The sequence below is a fragment of the Ammodytes marinus genome, assembly GCF_949987685.1.
Source record: "Ammodytes marinus genome assembly, chromosome: 6".
NCBI lineage: Eukaryota > Metazoa > Chordata > Actinopteri > Uranoscopiformes > Ammodytidae > Ammodytes > Ammodytes marinus.
Genome location: NC_137235.1, coordinates 17,690,283 through 17,708,611, shown reverse-complemented (window position 1 = coordinate 17,708,611; position 18,329 = coordinate 17,690,283). Strand labels below are relative to the sequence as shown.

The 18,329-nt window shown below is 39.9% G+C and overlaps 1 protein-coding gene across 2 annotated transcripts; it reads right to left on the bottom strand.

The window, feature by feature from the left end:
• Positions 1-3,073: 3,073 nt before the first annotated feature.
• On the bottom strand, positions 3,074-17,839 carry rhot1b (ras homolog family member T1). 2 transcript variants are annotated; one of them, XM_080029578.1, is made up of 20 exons: positions 17,504-17,839; positions 16,611-16,669; positions 16,406-16,487; positions 16,266-16,309; positions 16,104-16,157; positions 15,903-15,955; positions 15,695-15,803; positions 12,974-13,075; positions 12,662-12,760; positions 12,442-12,550; positions 12,229-12,349; positions 11,992-12,076; positions 11,423-11,568; positions 10,627-10,727; positions 10,134-10,264; positions 9,755-9,838; positions 8,817-8,939; positions 8,528-8,730; positions 6,905-7,027; positions 3,074-6,141 (listed from the first exon to the last, which is right to left on the bottom strand). In XM_080029578.1, the coding sequence occupies exons 1-20, from the start codon at positions 17,538-17,540 to the stop codon at positions 6,024-6,026; spliced, it is 1,983 nt and encodes a 660-aa protein (XP_079885704.1). In that variant the 5' UTR covers positions 17,541-17,839; the 3' UTR covers positions 3,074-6,023. The 2 variants fall into 2 exon arrangements, with proteins under 2 accessions (XP_079885704.1, XP_079885705.1); XM_080029579.1 differs by lacking the exon at positions 6,905-7,027.
• Positions 17,840-18,329: the final 490 nt, after the last annotated feature.

Sequence of the window (18,329 nt, the reverse complement as noted above, 5' to 3'; positions counted from 1 at the left end):
GTTTTTAAAATTTCATAAAGGAGTATTTTATTTTATTTTTTATTTTTATTTTTTTTATTATTATTTTTTATTTATTTTATTTTTTTATTTTTAAACAGGGGCTCAGGACTCATCTTGATTTATAAACACTTAGTAATCATATGCCATGAAAACCACATGAATGGACTCTTAAAGTGCTTGCTTTAAAGGCTGAGAAAGGAGGTAGGGTTCACAGTTGTAAATTCCAGCTTGTTTTAGGGAACATAAACTTTTCCCTCAAGGTCTGTTGCTACAATCACCCAATTGGTGGGGCCCCATTTCAGACAAACACCCATTACCCCATAGACTTCAAACAAACCTAATGGTTGGGTGGAAGCCACTTATGAGGAGAAAGACTTAATGGTGGTGTGTGCAATGTCTTGGTTGATAGCATACATTCCGTTTTTTTCATGGGTGCGGAATCTCCCGGGAATATTATCAGCCTCAAAATAAATACATTTTAAATCTAACATTCTGATAAAAATTAACACGACGACTTCAAGGCAAAAGCTGTTGGATTTTGCGCAACTGATCCAATGTATATCTTATTTGCATAAACCTATATCTGAAACAGAATTAACTTTTTTACTTCAGAATTCACAAAAGTATTTGCTTTCAGATTCTCCTGGAGAAAAAACTGAAATAAAATAAGTGTTAGCCTGGCATTCCCAGACCTGCCACTAGGCGCTGGCAAATTAAATTTGCTGCGCCTGTTGGTCTGGACACTCTCCATTGAAGCTTTTTCAGAAAGTCCAGAAATCCTGACTCACGTTTCAATTGGTTCTATCTAATATGGGCGGGCCAGAGCCCTTTGTATGGTGCTCTGGGGCGGACGTAACCGGATGACGACAGTGACGTGCATGCACCGTCGAAGCTGTGATAGTAAACATCAGAGATGGCTGCGGATATGTTGTTTGAGTTTGAGACTGCTTTGGCCTCGCCCTCGACCCTTTACGATTTGGAAGACGGCACTGAAATCTTTCATTAGCAAGTAAGTAGAATGTTCTGTTTTGCCGACCGACCACGGCAAAAGTTTAATTTAACAGTTTAACAGCTGTTCGCTAAACGAACGGGGCTTAATACGTCACCTTGTGCATCGCTCTGATTGGTTGTAGTGCTATCCAACTGCGTGCAGTGGCATTTGAAATGCACGAGTAGGAGCCGCCCCTTGAGTTGGAAATTACTATTGATCGTGGCGAGACCCTATATTGTTCAAGATATCAGGGTCTGGATTTCCAGGCTAACAAAGTGTACCATGCAGTTAAAATACTGTGTATGGAGAGAATGGATGACACCACATGTCCTGGAGGTTTCACACTTACGAGCTGCTAAATTGTATCAGAATGTTTCACTTTGTTTCCAATGATGAAAAAAAGGTAACAAAAAAAATAAAACTACCACAATCTCAATAGGAGAAATCTTATTCCCTCTTTTTATATAACTACAGAGGGAGGGGAAATTGTGCCTCATTAGCTACAGGCATCAATGGGAGTTTCCATTGAAAGCAGCTAATTGGGGAAAGACAGCTTTGACGTGGCTGTTTTCGCATGTGCTAAAACTAGCGGAAGAGGTGTAACACGAGAGGCAGATGATAGAGAGGGGGGATTGGATGATGAGTAAAGAGAGAGTGAATAAAAAGGAGAGAGAGAAAGTGAAGATATTCAGCAAGAAAAACACCTGCTATCAACACCATTAGCAACACCATTAGTGATGCTCCAAATGTGTACATTTTTGTTGATATTTAACTTGATGTTACACACTGTAAAGATATGGTTACAATAATGTATTCGTACAACTGAACTGGCAATGTTTTGGTCAAGTTTGCAGTTGTGCTACATCACTGAGCATGAGCTAGACATTTCAACCATTAATTCTCAAATTTAAAAAAAAAATTCGATCGCTAAACCACAGTGGGCACAACTGGAGCGACATGTGCAAAACTCTAACACACTATGCACAGCAGCGGTTCATGTGGACCAAACTCTAGCTCGCTTTTCATGCACAACACTGTGGATTTCCAGCAATTTGTTCAAATGCTAACACACTGCTGTCACAACTGTAAACCACACATTCAAAACAGAATGGATTTCATCCTGGTGCATTTTAAACACTGTGGATTGCAATTTCAACTGAAACACTAAGAAGGTGTCTTGTTTTAGACTAGTTAGTGAACATATACTGTATACAGTATATAGGAAAAGCTAAAAAATACTTTATTTTACAGATAGGGCTACTCATTAGTAAGAGTACCAGTGCTTATTTAAATGTCCTTACAAAGCAGCTGCATCAGAACATTCGGTTGCAGATGTCCAAATACAGTGTTTCTTAGAACTATATGGATTAAATAATCCCAAACCATTAAGTGTCCCTTCAGTGGTTTAGGGTGGTGTACCACTTACATTTCACACTAGGTTTTACACTGCTTTTAAAAGAGTCCGTGGGTTTGTGAGTTGGAATGAAATACGGTCTGGAAGAGATGAAAATTCAAGGTCAAGACTTTGAAAACATCAGATCATTCTTATTTTCCTCAGTTACTAGTACACATATTGGTTCAACCAAAGCAGCTCAAGCCTAAAATGCTTGTTAAAAAGGTGGGGGGAGGCAATGTTAAATTATAGAGGGATCAGCCTGATGATAAACAGTTAATACATTATTTTGGATTTTATTTTATGAAGCTTTCATCTAACTCTAATTGAAGCAATGCTGCCCTCTGGTGATAATCTTTTTCACATATCATTACAATTTTGTTCTCTCTAATCTGATTTTTTTAGGACAAATTGACAGTTGACTACATCAAATACAAAGGCATGATGTATACGCTGATATTTCCTTTTCAATAAGGAATAAATACTCTCTGCATGAAGTTCATTAAAAGGAAAACAATATCCTTCACTGCCTCTCAGTAGTTAATGCTGATGTATTCTATTTATTCACTGGAAAACAAGTTATGGCAAAATGTTAATATCTCTCAATAAACGAAAAGGATAATAATCCCATCACACCAGATTTAATAGACATATTTATTTATTGTAAACTTTTGGAAAACCATGGATGAGAGAAAACATCAAACTGACTTGTGGCAAGTTGTTGCAATTACATGGTAAATTAACATCTGGGGCACCATTATTGTATCTTCTGCAATCAGAGGGGTATACTACGAAGCGAGATTAAGTGCTGAGCGAGGTCTGTTGAGTCTAAAGCCAGAGTTTTCAGTATCACGAAAGGTGGCTCTCTTTTTACCTGGCTAGATCACCGTGGTAACAGAGGCTGCACGGCTAACCTGCCCAGACCAGTTTTTGTTCCAGAGTTTGAGCTTAAATTCGGCTCTTAGAGCGCTGCCCTTTAAAGAGGACCTATGATACTTTTCGACTTTTATGACCTATAAACGTTGTTATAATGATTTATAGTCATGTTTAACCATACTAGAGTATCAAATAATTACGTACATGCATTTCGACGTATTCCCTGCTGACCGTCTGGGGTGGCTATGCAGAGCACTAAACACTTTGGCAGCCGGTCGCGATTCACTTGTTAAAATTTCCGGGTAGTTTCTGTCATGCTCGGGTAGTTTCTGTCATGTTTCCATGTATGGTAATGCTGCTCAGGCAAGCTCCGGCTGCATGCCCCCACCTTCCTGAAAATCTCCCGCTGCTGGAAGGAAGGTAACCAATCACAATGGAGTGGGGTTTGCAGCAGGGGGGGGGAGGGGCGGAGAAGCTCAAAGCAGTGTGTAGAGAGAGACTGCTGTGCTCGCTAGGGTAAGAGGAAGAGTGTCCCGAAAATCTACATCTTTTTTTGTGATGTGATTCGTGTCAGGTTGCTCTATAGCAGTTTTTAACAAGAAATTAAGACCAGAAAAGTAGTATAATAGGATCTCTTTAAGGAAACTAGCCTACACATTTGGAAATCCCGCGGACCTGACAATATTGTCTGAGCGCTACATTCTCACTGAGGAAACTGTTGCATCTAAACTTATTGATCAGTAAGTTAATGAACAAAATGAAGCCGTGACATTTGGCTTACAGCAGAGCTGTAACATTGCGCTGCGGCCTTTTACCACATGCATACAGTTAGGCTATTGATGCAGAAAATGTAAAATAGCCTCGCCTATAATAGCCTACTGTATGCAGCGCCACTCTATGCTCTCACCTCAAATGATTTTACCTGGCGATCTACATACACTGGCTCTTAATGAAGCGTTCTATAAAATCACAGGTTGCAACACTATTTCACTGGTCTTCTTTCTTTTCATCAGTAGCGATTACAGTTGGGACGTGACAGGTGACAGCTGTCACAGTTCGGACATCACTGCAGACTCGCAGGTTAAGCTTATCACAGTAGATTCATATTTGTCCGAAAAATCCAGACTACAGGTTTTTTAATGTAGGCCTATTGGTATTTGTAAGATTCAAATAAAAGGCTACTAGTCTAAATCAAAATTGTATTCATATTGATGTGGCCCAAAACTAAAGTGATTTTCCATTTGGGGACAGTGTCAGACTTAAATGACATTCTTAAGTGTGTGTGGGACTATATGCGTAGTGCTATGAATATAGCAAAGTAGCCTATATATGTATTAGGCTAAATGGTATAGTGTTTAAATCCGAGTTCAACGCTTCATTGTTTTATAATACCACGTTACGCACTGCGAGAACGATCGGCAAGATAAATAAATAATTTCCATGCTGGCAGCATTCCACTCTCTCCTTATTTTCAGTAAGTGTTTTTTTTCGGCTCTGTTTTCTGCTGTAATAATTCAGACTGACAAACTCTTCCTCTTGAATGAAGTTGGCGACACACTTTTTACTCCGCTGCTGGCAATCAGTCCGTTTGTGTGAAGTTAGCGGCACAAGATCAGTCCAATTTGTGCGGAAGCAGAGTCAAATAACGGGTCAAACGCCCCCTTTCATGGGTTTCAACTTCAGGCTAAACCCTCGTTCCACGAGAGGTTGATAACTGCCTTCGTGATACCGGTTAGCTCTGAGCGAGGGTATTTGTCATGTTGAACCAGATCGAGAAAAGAGAGCCAGGCTCTGTTGAGTTTGCTTCGTAGTATACCCCTCAGGAGAGCCAACTGGGAAATAACAACAACAGCCAAATGACCGCCAAACTTCACAATGACTTGTGAACGTGGAGAAGTTGCGATGGTAATTCTAAAAAAAGAAACTTAAAAAAAAAGAACTGGAATGTAGTCAGAAATTCTAATGCATGCAGAAACAAAATTAACCGAAAGGCTGTAAAGTGTAGATTATTCGATATAGTACACAAACACACGCATACCACGTACACACCATGCATGAGCTGACAAGTAAAGAGACCAACATGGGAGGACATGAGAGAGAGCATCAGACCCCTTCAGCGCATTGACATCCACAAACATTAATAGAAAACTTTGCATAAGCGTTTGACCTTGATAGACAAAACAATTTCTGTCAATGTGAATAGTCAGTGCTAATATTTGTAAGAGTTCATGACCAGGCTATTTAACTAACACCTTTGCATTCAGTGTTTTTGAGTTTGAATCAGACATGTTCCTTTTGGACAGACAAAATGTGCAGTCTACTATAAAATATACACTATTTACACATTGATTAGTCTAACAAAGGCATCAGTGCTATTGCTGCCTCACATATCTCAATCCCAATTACAACCGACGCCATTTTTTCAATTTTGTTTTTCAATCAGCAAGCAACCCAAAAAAATAACTATGTCAAAACTCACTCATGTGTTACACACCACCTCTCTTTAGCTGCGTACCCTAATATATATATATATATATATATATATATATGTATATATATATATATATATATATAAATATATAACCTTGCTAATACTTACAGACAAACGGATTAAGCTAATTAGCATGTTTTTCTCTTAAATCCATAGAAGAGAAATGTTCAATGGAATTAATATGCTTAAGAATGTTTGACTCATGATACAGTTCTATTAACTAAATGCAAGTAGGAAAGCCTTATGTTGTGAGTCCATTATGTGGCCGAGGATCACCGCTGTTTGAGCAGTACTCTGTACATGGCGAAGCCCAGCACTGCACACACTGTGGCCCCGACACTGGTTTTCAGCCAGAAGGTTGAGCTCTTCAGGTCTGCTTGGCTTAAGTGTCTGTTAAACAGAGAGAAGGAGCCTCTTAGCATGTTCCAAGGCTTTGTGCAGAATATAATGTGTCATCTAAACAAAACTCAATTCAATAGCTACTTCTCTTAAACAATAATCTCTAAAGTTAGTAACTTGTGAGAGATGTTGCTAAGAAGGATAGTGTGAAAAACAATTAACATCAAAATATGGATGAAGCAATGGCAAAACAGGGATGGAGCCGCAAAATACACTGAAACAAAAGCCAGTCAAACAGATGAGGGAGATGCAGGATTATAGTTATGAATTGAGACGGCTAGACCAGAAATAAGCTACGACATCTCTGTTAAGAAGGGACAGCTGAGGCACAGCAACGTGAGTAGAGAAGACAACAACAAAGAAATGGACATCAGACATCAGAATGTTTTTTTCTAGAGGAGAAAGAACTGACGGCATGAAACATTGGAAACATTGGAAAAGGAAAAATGTGGCAGGATATTCTAAGGTAGAAAACAAGAATGACTGAGAAGTCTCTCATATCAATTAATGAAATATTAACATTTGAAACAGCCTGACCTGGTATCATAATGTGAAATATGTGCTTTTTATCGCCAAAGGAGGAACATATTCAACTCCAGCATGTTGGCATTAAATCTTCTGTTCTATTCTAATTTCAAAACTAAATTGGCAAGCGAAAGTGGGGAGAAATGAATGGGCTTGGGGGTGATGATGGCGACAAACGCAGAGGTTATCTGAGGTCAAGACAGGGGTTGTAAAAGGTTGAAATATGGACCTTCTGATTACAACGGCGTAGATTTTGGCCCTGACCGTCTGCAGCAGCTCAGAGTTGAGGAAGTTCTGACACAAGCAGAAGGTGCACCGGTTACAAGTGCACATGCAGCGCAGCCGGGCGTGACTGAGGAGAGATACGGGGCAAAAAACAGACACCAACACGCAGTTTACATACAAGACAAAGAGAGGTTAGATTGAGTGAGACAAAGCCATCACCATGACACACATAGTTTGTGGCTCATCACCTGAGAGTGAGAATCCATGAAAGAGAGTACATTCGCATATTATTTTAATGTGAACTCAAAACTCATTATTGTGAGGATCCTCTCATAAATGATTGAACTGCCACATCAGTATATCACAGTTCATTTAAACAGTAAATACATAAGGGAATAAAGAAAATAATGAACTATTCTAGCACAGAATGATTTAACAATATATTCTCCTCTACTTGATGATATAATGTGTGAATGATTTAGACTAGTTTCTGAAAAGCAGTTGACTAGGTAATGGGTTGCATTACGGCTGGTCTGCTTGTATGTAATAATGTAACGGTGTAATGTGCAGAGAGGCGCTTTGTGTTGACAGCGCACTGCAAGCTGACAGACTGCAGGAGTGTGAGCCTCTGGGAGAGATCAACATTACTGAAAAACCACAAGTCAAAAACATTGTGGATCAGAGAGAAAGCAACATGTCCACAGGGCAGTGAAGTGCATCTTGTCTGATACTGACACTAGTAGGAACATTCCCACAGGGCGCAGGTTTTATCTTGAGGCGGGGAGAGAGGTAGCAGAAATGACAGACGTAGGTAGGAGGTATAGTTTTGCATTTAAACTTCAAACTAAAAGACAAGGTGGAACGCAAAGATGGGGAAAGGCATCCCATTTTCCAGGCAAGAATCATTTCTGCCATTTTGGTCATGATTGGCATCTGTGTCAATTTATCAGCAGCAAACCAGCACTCAGTTACTGAGGTACTCCACCACTTCAGGCCATACAACAACAAAAATTGTAGTTCAGCTGATCTGTAGCTGAGGTTTTACATGACAAGCTGGCAGATGCACTTTTCAAAAGACTCAGGGGGACATAGAAACAAAGCTATAAATTGTTCTAAAATTATATATCTCCCAGTAGCAAAAGCTACAAAGGCATTCATAAAAACAATTTTTTTTTATTCTTTTTAAAAAGAAAAAATACTTAGAGTTGTAAAACTGAATTTCCATTTTTGACTCTATTGGGAGCAAACATCAAAAGCTTCTTCTGTTGGGTGACAATTGGCATCATCTTTATTCATTAGCTGGTAGGAAAACCAACAAAAAAAGTGAGGAAAATAAAGGCATGTGGCACTGAAGTTGCCAGTGTATTAGGTACACCTAGCTTAAAAGCTAGAAGAGCAGGCTATGGTAAGTTGCAGTTTGGTTTCATTCACAAAAATATAATGTCCTTGTTTAAAACACGGCAACCAGAGCTGGATTGGCATTCATTTCAGCTCCAAATACACATTTCTTACATTAAAGCATTTTTTTCTTAATGTCTTTACATTTCTTAACTCTGCTACCATTTGGGGCAGCTTATGAACAAATAAGACTATTTCAAGTTGAATGAAACTAGATCCCTCTACTTACGGGTACACGGCCATAGTGGTCAGTTTGGTGTAGATGTCTCTGCTTGGTGCTGCTGCAGTGTTACAGGTGAAGGACTGGGGAGGCGGCATCTTGTGCTTCCTACAGAAATCCAGAGGACTGCAACCGTAGATCTGTTTGACCTCCTGCAGGTCTGACTTGGCTGCTATCATCATACATGGAGTCTTGCTGTCCACAAAGTATTGCTGAGGAGGGAAAGAAAGGGTGAGGATGGATCCCAGCTAGATATTTGAGTTGTGATATGAGGGGGCACACAGACAAACAGTTTTACCTTGAAGACTTTGGCGCAGTATTCAAAGGAGTAAGGGTTGCTGACATCGTAGACCAGGCAGACAATGTCACAGGCCAGATCGGATTCAGACAGGTAGTCAATGTCGGGGAACACCTCATTAAGCTGAGGTGAAGAGAGGATAAGATGTTATAGTACATTGAGACTATGGTTGGTTAATATGACACGCAATACAATACTATTTAAACTATTTTGGTTTAGTTGCATCTTAAAAGTAGCCGCTCAGAAAAGCAAAGATAAAAGGCAATCAATGTTTCTGCCTAACCCCTTAATAGTCACACAAAAACAGCCGTGTTTCAGTTATGTTTTGTGACAGCATACGCAAAGCCTAGTGTGTTTGAGTGAGTGGTGCGATGCTGAAGCTTTTGTCTGGTTTGACAATAGCATTAGGTGAACAACACGGTAAGGAGCTTAAATAGGACAGCCAGGTAAGCACAGCTAACCTCAGGCTGGGCTTGCCACGATGCTTCACAGTTGATGATATCACACACAATGCATAATGGTACATATAAAGGATTGTTTCTTATTACATATTACAGAATATTATAAATACAGTATCAGCGAATGTTTTGAAACAAGATACTAAGCACCGGAAAAGCTGTATTTACAGGTGCATCTCCAAAAAAATTTAATATCATGGAAAAGACCATTTAAAAAGTGAAACTTTCATATATTCTAGATTCATTACAAAAAGTGAAACATTTCAGCTCATGGAAAAATCCAGGATCTCAAAATATAAACGTAATAAAAAAAGAATTTATAATGAAGAAATGTCAACCTTTTGAAAACGATGTTTATTCTAGACTAATTTCACTTTATGTGTTATGAACATAAAATATATGAAAGTTTCACTTTGTTTACAATTACAGTAAAACACTTACTTTTTATTGATATTCTAATTTTTTGAGGGGCATACTTACAAGAAGGTATTTCTCCTGGCCGTAAACATAGGTTGTGCTGATGGCGTAGAAGGATCTGTGTTCCTCTCTGATCATTTTTTGGCGCTGAGAGAAGAGAGGAAAAGAAACATGTTAAATTTGGTCATGACATGATACCGACTGTAAACTGAGATTGCACCAGCCATGGTAAAAATGTATTGATGCCGGAAATTCCGCAATATAAGAAGTGTGTTTTAATGGTATGCAACTATTATCTGGGACTATGTGATATCTGACCTGGAAATGAATACATGTTATATTTGCTGTTGTGCATGTCTGTGAGATGGAATGTCTGGGACATATTTGTGAAGGCAGAAAATGCATCGCAAATGCACCATTAACAGTGATGTGTTCCGCCTACCATGAGGTTATTTCCTAGGAAGGCTTGGAGGAAGCCACTTTTGCCGCTCCCTATGTCCCCAAAGACATTACAGCGGAAGACACTGCGCTTGGTCTGCTTCTTCTGCAGGTCAATCTTCTTATCTCTGGTAACTGCAAAGGAGGACATGGTATATGTGTGTGTGTGTGTGTGTGGGGGGGGGGGGGGGGTTGGGGGAGGGACATCATGGGCATCAGATTGCGTCAAATTGGTTTTGACAGTGTTGAATCACTGATCTCACCTAAAGCACGATTAAGTAAACATTCTAAATCCTATAACATAAAGCAATTCACCCAACAAGACAATGAGCTAATATGACACTGTTCATAAAGTCATGACTGATATGTATATTATGGACACTTCAATATGCCAAGTTAGGAAGTCAAAATGTCCCCAATTGTGTTTTCTTCTATAAAAATACAGCTAATCTTGATTACAATATGAATATGGAAAAAGGTGCGATTGTGTTTTTCACCTGTAATTCCTGCTGCTTGGGAGTCCTGCTCAGCAACTAATGAGTAACCAAGGTAACCCAAATACTCCAGGCATCGTTGGACATCCAGGTACGTTGTTAACCTGAACAGAAGAAAGTTGAACGCAAAACAGGCTAAATGGGTTATTCATTAAATATAAATGAATAAAACTAATACCTTTTGTTGATAGCCATTAATTGTAGCATCTTTCAAACTGCTGTAATTACTTTCGATACTATTAAGAAAACAATACGTTTTTCAGACAACTCACACTGCAGAATATAATTTTTTTCCCACCAATAAGCCAAATGCTTCAATGTTAAAATTGTTTTAACACAAAGGCGCCAAACAAGAACTTTGCTTAAATAGAATGAATACATTTACAGCCTGAGAAATAAATTAATGTCAGAAAATGTCTATATAGTGTACAGGGTACAGTGAATAAACAAGATTCAGAATCTAACCAATCATTCAAAACCTACTTGTTGTGCGACATTAAAAATAGATTAAATATATGCCCATCACATGCAGGTGTAATGCTATGATGCTAACTACATACTGTATGTATTTAAACGTAAAGCTCCAAAGGTGGCATATTTTTTGTTTAGTATTGTTAAGAAATTAGACAATTGGTGACAATATTTAGCTGAGGGTCACGATTTCAAAATCAGCAGTTTTTCTGATACTACGCGCCAGAGGGCACCAAAGTCTGAAATGTTCAAATTTGACACAGTGTCTTTAATTCATTTTAAATGTATTAATAACTATCATTATTTAACTTGATAAATAGCCACTTACGTCCACTGGGAGAGATATCCCTGGTAGGTGATCCACCCTTGGTCATTGGTGCAAACTGTGTTACTGACATCTGGACCCCAGGGCATGTAGGGAAACACATCAAACAGGTCTGTCTGCTCCTCTGGTGACAAGGCACAGTCACGGTCCTGATAGACAAAAAGTTTGGTTACAATTCAGTTATACTTTGGAACGGCTTCAAAAGATGATGGTAAACTTTAATAACCATGCCTTGCTCTGGTGATTTTAGCACAAGAATTCATTTATTTTTTTGCCTGTGATTTTCAACCTCAGAAAACAAACATGGCTCACTGAAGCACACATTCACAGATGGGATAGAAAGCAGATCATCTTGGCACTAAGCTGCCTATTTAGCTATTTCTTGACTTTCCCTTTGAACCTTGCGGCTAATTCTCCCCTCAATCCCTGCTCAGCTGCACCACGTTAAATCACGCCTCTGCAGGTGGTCATCATATATCGGCTTTGTGTAATGCAGTGAGCCGCTTCTTGTAAGTGTCTCTTCCAGGGCTGGGGTCACCGTTAATACAGAAAGGGGACGTGCAGGATCGAACCTTGTCATGTTTGTCAAAGACGCTTTGGAGGAAGAGGTAGGCATTGTGGTTGAGCTCTGTGGTGCAGTCTGGAGGAATTTTCAAACTAGAGAGAGAAATAAGCAAATAGTTTACAGTCAGTGAGACAGTGAGAATGCAGATTACGAAATACAGTGATGGTAATTTGCTTTAAATCACAAAAAAACCTTGGGGTTAATTTGCGGAACGGACTGCAAAAAGGAATAACTTGAGACTCACGGAGGGAAAAGGTAGTCCTGATTTAACTCCAGGTCGTCATCGTATCCAAACCTCCTCAGCACTGTCCAAGTGGTTTCATGGCGACCTCGCTGGATAAACAGAGTGTGGAGGAACAGGAAGCCTGGAGAGGAATGTCACAATAAAATACCAAACAACAACACAAGTCAAAATGTAACAAGAGATGTGTGTGGCCTCTCCGTCAGTTCCCTATACCTTTGAGAGTGAGTCCGTTGTCACACACTCCATCACTCAAGTTCTTCCTCACCACATTTTTAACATCCTCCAACGCCAGAGGCTCTAGTGGGGTGTTGAAACACGTCCTCTGTGGGTGGGCAGTGCACAAGTAAACCTCATTGTTACAGAAAAAATAAAAATAAAATCCAGATGTACAAATGTTTATACTTTTTTTTGTACAGGCCCCCAGTTGACTTACCTGAAAAAAGTTGAGCTCATGATCGTTGAGAATGCCGTCGTTGTCTAGATCGGACACTTTGAAGATTCGAGTCAGGGCTTTCGCACAAAGTGGCTTCATCTGGGAATCAAAAAAGGCAAATCAAAAGCTACTTACCCGTTTTAAACCCAAAACTGACATATTCAGTGATTTGGGCAGAATAGTGAACTAAAACGTTCAAGCATTTATGATTACACAACTCAAATTCAGGCCTTGATGCAAAACAAGTAGCACTGGTTCACCATTAAAAAAAAATAATGGTGAAGAATCCACTCTGTACATTTCTGTTCTTACATCTTTTTTCTCTGGACAATAGAGAGGACCTGTGGGGTGCAGAACTGCCTTCTGGGCGTAGTAGAACAGCTCAGAGATGTTTTTCAGGTTCTTTGCTGAACACTTTGAATGGGAAAAAAGGAAAAAGGAGTCTGTTTATACAGATGATGATATAGGCCTTAAACGCATTTGTAACCCAGTGAAAATACGACGCAACGATGCTTGACTGGTACAAGTACCAGCAGTGACACTGGGACGCTAACTGTGTCCTGGCAAAGTCAGAGCATCCCGGCTCGCCTGTCTAATTGTGTGAGTAAATAAATAAATTCTGTAAATAAATACTGTGTGTAAGTCAGAGCCAGAAAGGGTATTAACACACAGGATTTGTCTGAGCGACACACCTGGGGCCTATTGCATAAAAGTGGAATAAAGACATCCAGGATGATTGATAAAGCCAGCCTTGACAAAGGTTGCGTTCCGAATCGCATACTCTTTCTTTTTTCTATTCTACATACTACATCCGACGATAAAAAGAATCTAGTTAGGATGCAGTAGACATACTATTGGGACATACTTTTCTCTCTTATTTCATCATAACATTGCGCCTTGATCTTGCCTCTTGCTTTTATATCCGTCGCATCCCCGTTTGTTTTCATAACATGGACCTATAGGCTTCGTCGATGTTACGTCACTTCACGTGCGCACTGGATTGTGGGTCAGAATCGCCCAAATAGGATGCACTTTTCAACACTAACAATCTTGGCCGCATGAAGTAGACCATCCGGGTATTCTAACCATCCTAAATCTGGCCACAAGAATCGGGACATCCTAAATCTTTTTTCTACATACTATAGAAAGTATGCGATTCGGAACGCAACCTAAGTCTAGCCTGGGCACTTTGGATTAGTCAATTGCATAAACGCCAATCCAGGATGTAAAGGGGCTGCTTTGTCAAGCCAGGTGTAAGTAATTATGTTAAGTGCCAGCCCACAGCTTTCAGAAGTAGACCCAAAGATCGAACACAGATTTACTGATGGAAAAATGGAAAAGACGGCCCATTTTCCCACCATGCCTTGCTAGTTTAAACCGTAAGTCAGGGGGCAGTTCATTTCATACAGAACATGTATTCTCTGCCAACTGTTCTTGATGTCCCTGCATTGTTTTATGATAAAATAGTTGACAGTGAGCAGTCTGCAGGTGCATCTAAAAAAATGAAAGTCCATTCAAAAAGTGAAACTTTCATAGATTCATTACACAAAGTGAAATATGTCAGGCCTTTTTTTTTGGATGATTGATTGATCATGGAATAAAAAATCCAGTATCTCAAAATATTAGAATGTTACATACAACCAATCAGAAAAAGGATTTATAATACAGAAATGTCGACCTTCTGAAAAGTATGTTCATTCTAGATTAATTTCACTTCATGTGTAATGAATTTCTAGAATATATATAAGTTTCACTTTTTGAATTCAATTACAGAAAAAAGGAATTTTTCATTGATATTGAATTTTGTTTCAGATGCACCTCGATATAGTTATAAGTACAAAGTGAATTTATTTGACCCACACTTGCAACGTCATCTCAATTGTATAAATATAGCCTGCAATATGAACAGACTATCACATAAATTATTATAATTTATATCATTGCATCTTAATCTAATTATAATTAGGCTAAATTAATTATAAATGGTTCAGGTTAAATAAATAAAAAATAAGAACTATTTAACTAAATGACAATGCAGTCTTTTATGTGGTACCTTAAAACAGGCTAATGAAAATAAAGCAATACACGGAAGATCATGGAATAACTGTTAAACACCTTGATTTCAGATCGGAGTGACAGCTGACTGAGCCAATCAGGCAACAGAATAAGTTTATCCATTACGTTTAGCCTGGTCAGGACCAGGCTAAACGTAATGGATAAATCTCCATGGTAACTTATGTCCCTCCGCTTTTATGCAACCGGATCATGGCTAACGCAAACCAGGATAACCGAAATATCCTAGGTTAATCCCTTATCCTAGTTTCATGCAATAGGCCCCTGGTCTAATTAACCGGTTGGCATAAACACGGGTGCTGTCTTGTTGTTAGGGAGATATTACTACGAGTTTAAGAATGACACTCAAGGTGTACAACAGGTTAATGTATACAAACGCAGTTCACAGAAGTTCAAAATATGTTCATGCTGTACGGGAAAATCACATGTTCAGCTCTGTTGATTGAGAGGATCATAAACACGTGAAAGCAAAAGTTGTAAAAGTCTCAACTTTTAGCTGTGAAAATGTACTTTGGTTTCTGTACATATTATATTGTCATCAAATGAAAACCATTTCATTCTAATCCTAAAAATTAATTTGATTAAACCCAGGCCCAGCTTGTGAACAAAACATTTTTTTTGGATGCCTAAAAATGATTCTCTTCCTCTTCTTGCCTTTTGAGTTTCCCTGTAAACCAACAGGTATTGTTAAAGTGCTATCACATTTCTTCCTCTCTTTATGTTCTGTTTAATGAGTAGCAGATAGAAGAAGATATTGATTTCCAAGTTTGTTTGTGTCCTTTTTGACAGTGTGTACTGTGTCTGAATAATACAATACATTGCTACTGGGTTACTTGAATATGGAAGTATTTGTAAGGCTAATCAAAATCTTAAGATTATATGATTGCATTTTGTTTCACTGAAACAGCATTGCCTCTACTGTCCTACTATCCAGAACAGTGGCCTGCCTCTCTCTCTCACCTCAACACAAGTCTCTATCTCACTGTGCTGGTTCATGATGGGCAGTATGGTCTCCATGCTGCTGTGTTCCACCAGGTCCGACTTGTTCCCCACCAGGATCAGAGGAACCCTGGACACACATTTTACAACAGTGAATATACATTACAAGCATTTGTGCAACATTTTTTCAGCCTGTGACAATGGGTCACCGCTACACACAGGTCCTCACCTGCTGTCCTTGTCTGTGTTCTCGATAATGAGGGGGATCCAGTGGCTGGTCACCTGTGGGAAAAACAAAAAGGTAGATAAAAATGTAAAAAAGACACTCCTAGTTTGTGTGAGTCACACGGTCACAAAAAGTCAGACCGTTTATAACTGCTATACAAACATCGTATGGGAATGCCAGCACCCAGCAGCAGAGGTAACTCACCTTCTCTATGGACTTTTTGTTGCTGACAGAGTAGACAATGCAAATCACATTTGCCTGTTAAGAGAGAAACCAACACAGACTCTCCATTAGGCTTTTACCTGGACTCAGCGCTTCTCGCTCTTGAGTTAAAAACAGAAAAGCATAATGTGCTGACTGAGTCACCTTGGAGATCTCCTGAAACAGCTGCTCATCTGTCTGCTCTGCCTCTGTATGACAAATGCAAGTGTGCTACGGTTAAAACCGGAAGAGAGTGCCGGGTTTTCTCAATTGCAGTTAAACCTGAAACAGAAATATGTGTGTACCTGAATAGTCCACGATGTGTGTGGGGACTCTCTCTGGTGTGACATCTGCAGGTATGGTGATTTCTTCAGCTCGGTAGGGAACCTAGGATGAACACAACTTGGCTATATTACTAAAACGCCTATGTTTACAATTAATTACAGGGCTTGGATAATGTAGGCGAGACAAGGCAGGAATTCATTAGGGTTTCCTGGCATCTGACCGTACCACATGTGGGAACTCCTCGCTGACCAGGGACATGATGAGAGACGTCTTCCCAACTTTGGCTGCGCACGGAAGAATAATAAGACAGATTGTTCAGTAGGTCTTAGCATAGATACACTCATAACATTCAAATGAATAGTTTAGCATTGGAGCATTACTTATTAAGCTCAACATGGACATGGGTGTCAATGAGCTTATGATGCCATGCAGGGCATGTGACCGGGACATAGATGACATATTATGGTCAGCGAAACACCACAGGGCAATTTTTCGTGAATGGGTGGGGTGGGATGGTATCTATGCATTACAGATTGTATCCTATGCTCTGTTTTAGAAAATTACTTTCTATGTAAGATAGAAAGCTTCAACAAACTACAAACATGGGACACTCAGCTTGCAACATCTCATCTGTCTTTCTATGGGTTGAAGGTTAAAGTGGGTAACCCGTTTGTTTCTATATGTGCAGCATACAGTGGAATAACTGAGGTTTTAGATGTAGTAGAAGGAAGAAGAACCTCAGTCATCATGAGACTCTGGTGTGGGCTGTCAGCCTCACATGCCCCGCTGCCCGCTGGTTCTGGCAGCATCAGTGTAGGCTAGTCTGGCTTGACCACTTCAGCCAGCGTCTATTAAGCGCTGGCGTCGGCAAACAACGCTACGCCTCCATTGGCTGCTTCCCGGGGTTAGCCCCGCCGTAGATGATTGTGATTGGTTTAAAGAAATAAAAACAGGCCAGCCCAGTTTCCCCCCGAATAGACGGCTCTAAACGGAGTGCTTCCAGACCATACTACTTGCTGTAGTTTGGTCTGGCTTTGCGAGACTAGTGTAGGCTGACGCTGCAGGCTGTCACTAGTACACTGACACCAACACACTCTGACATTGAAAGCTTTACTTACGCTCTCCCACCAACAATATCCTCACGTCCTTGCGCATCCTCTCCGGCGTTGACAAACTCGGTATAGGGGTATGCGTGAAACATTTATGCTCCTGTCTGGATGGAGGGTACGGTCAGCCAGCTCTCCTCGGCCTGGCTCGCTCGCTAACGGCTACGTTCGGATTTCCAACTCCGGTTAGCGCTGGTTTCAGAACAGGCGGTACCGTTTAGCTAAATATCCCGGATAACACGTTTTTTTTTTACACTGTATTGCACCAGCCAGTCCCACTGAGGCTTACAGTGCTGCTGGTAGAGCGTCAGCTAATCTACACGATCTATACACACAAGCCTAGCTACAACAGTAGGCTATTAGCGGACGCTAGCAGGCTTGTTCACCGCCACGCCCCTCGTATTCAGCTGACTGTGTGATGGCCATGGTGATGGCGAGCAGAGATCGTATATTATGATAAAGAAACACGTACGAAGTTTCCCGACCGCCACAAGCTCGATGGCATTTTTGGTCACGGTAGAATGGCGTAGAGTGAGACGTCCTAGGTTTGCTCCAAGCTCGACAGCACCTTCAACATAATTAGCATAAAATAGTTGAAGTAGGCTACCAAAAGTAAGTAGGCCTACTAATAGTCTACTACTCATTATGGAAAATTGTCCATTTCAGATTAATTTTTATTATCATACCATCATTGGATGGATCTGGTAAAGGTACATGTATTAATATTTCATTCCTTTATATTGGCAACTGCTGTGGAAGTGTGAGTTTAGGCCCACCATACTTTATTTCTTGATTCTGGGTTTTTTAATCTGAATCTATAAAGGTTATCAAAACAACA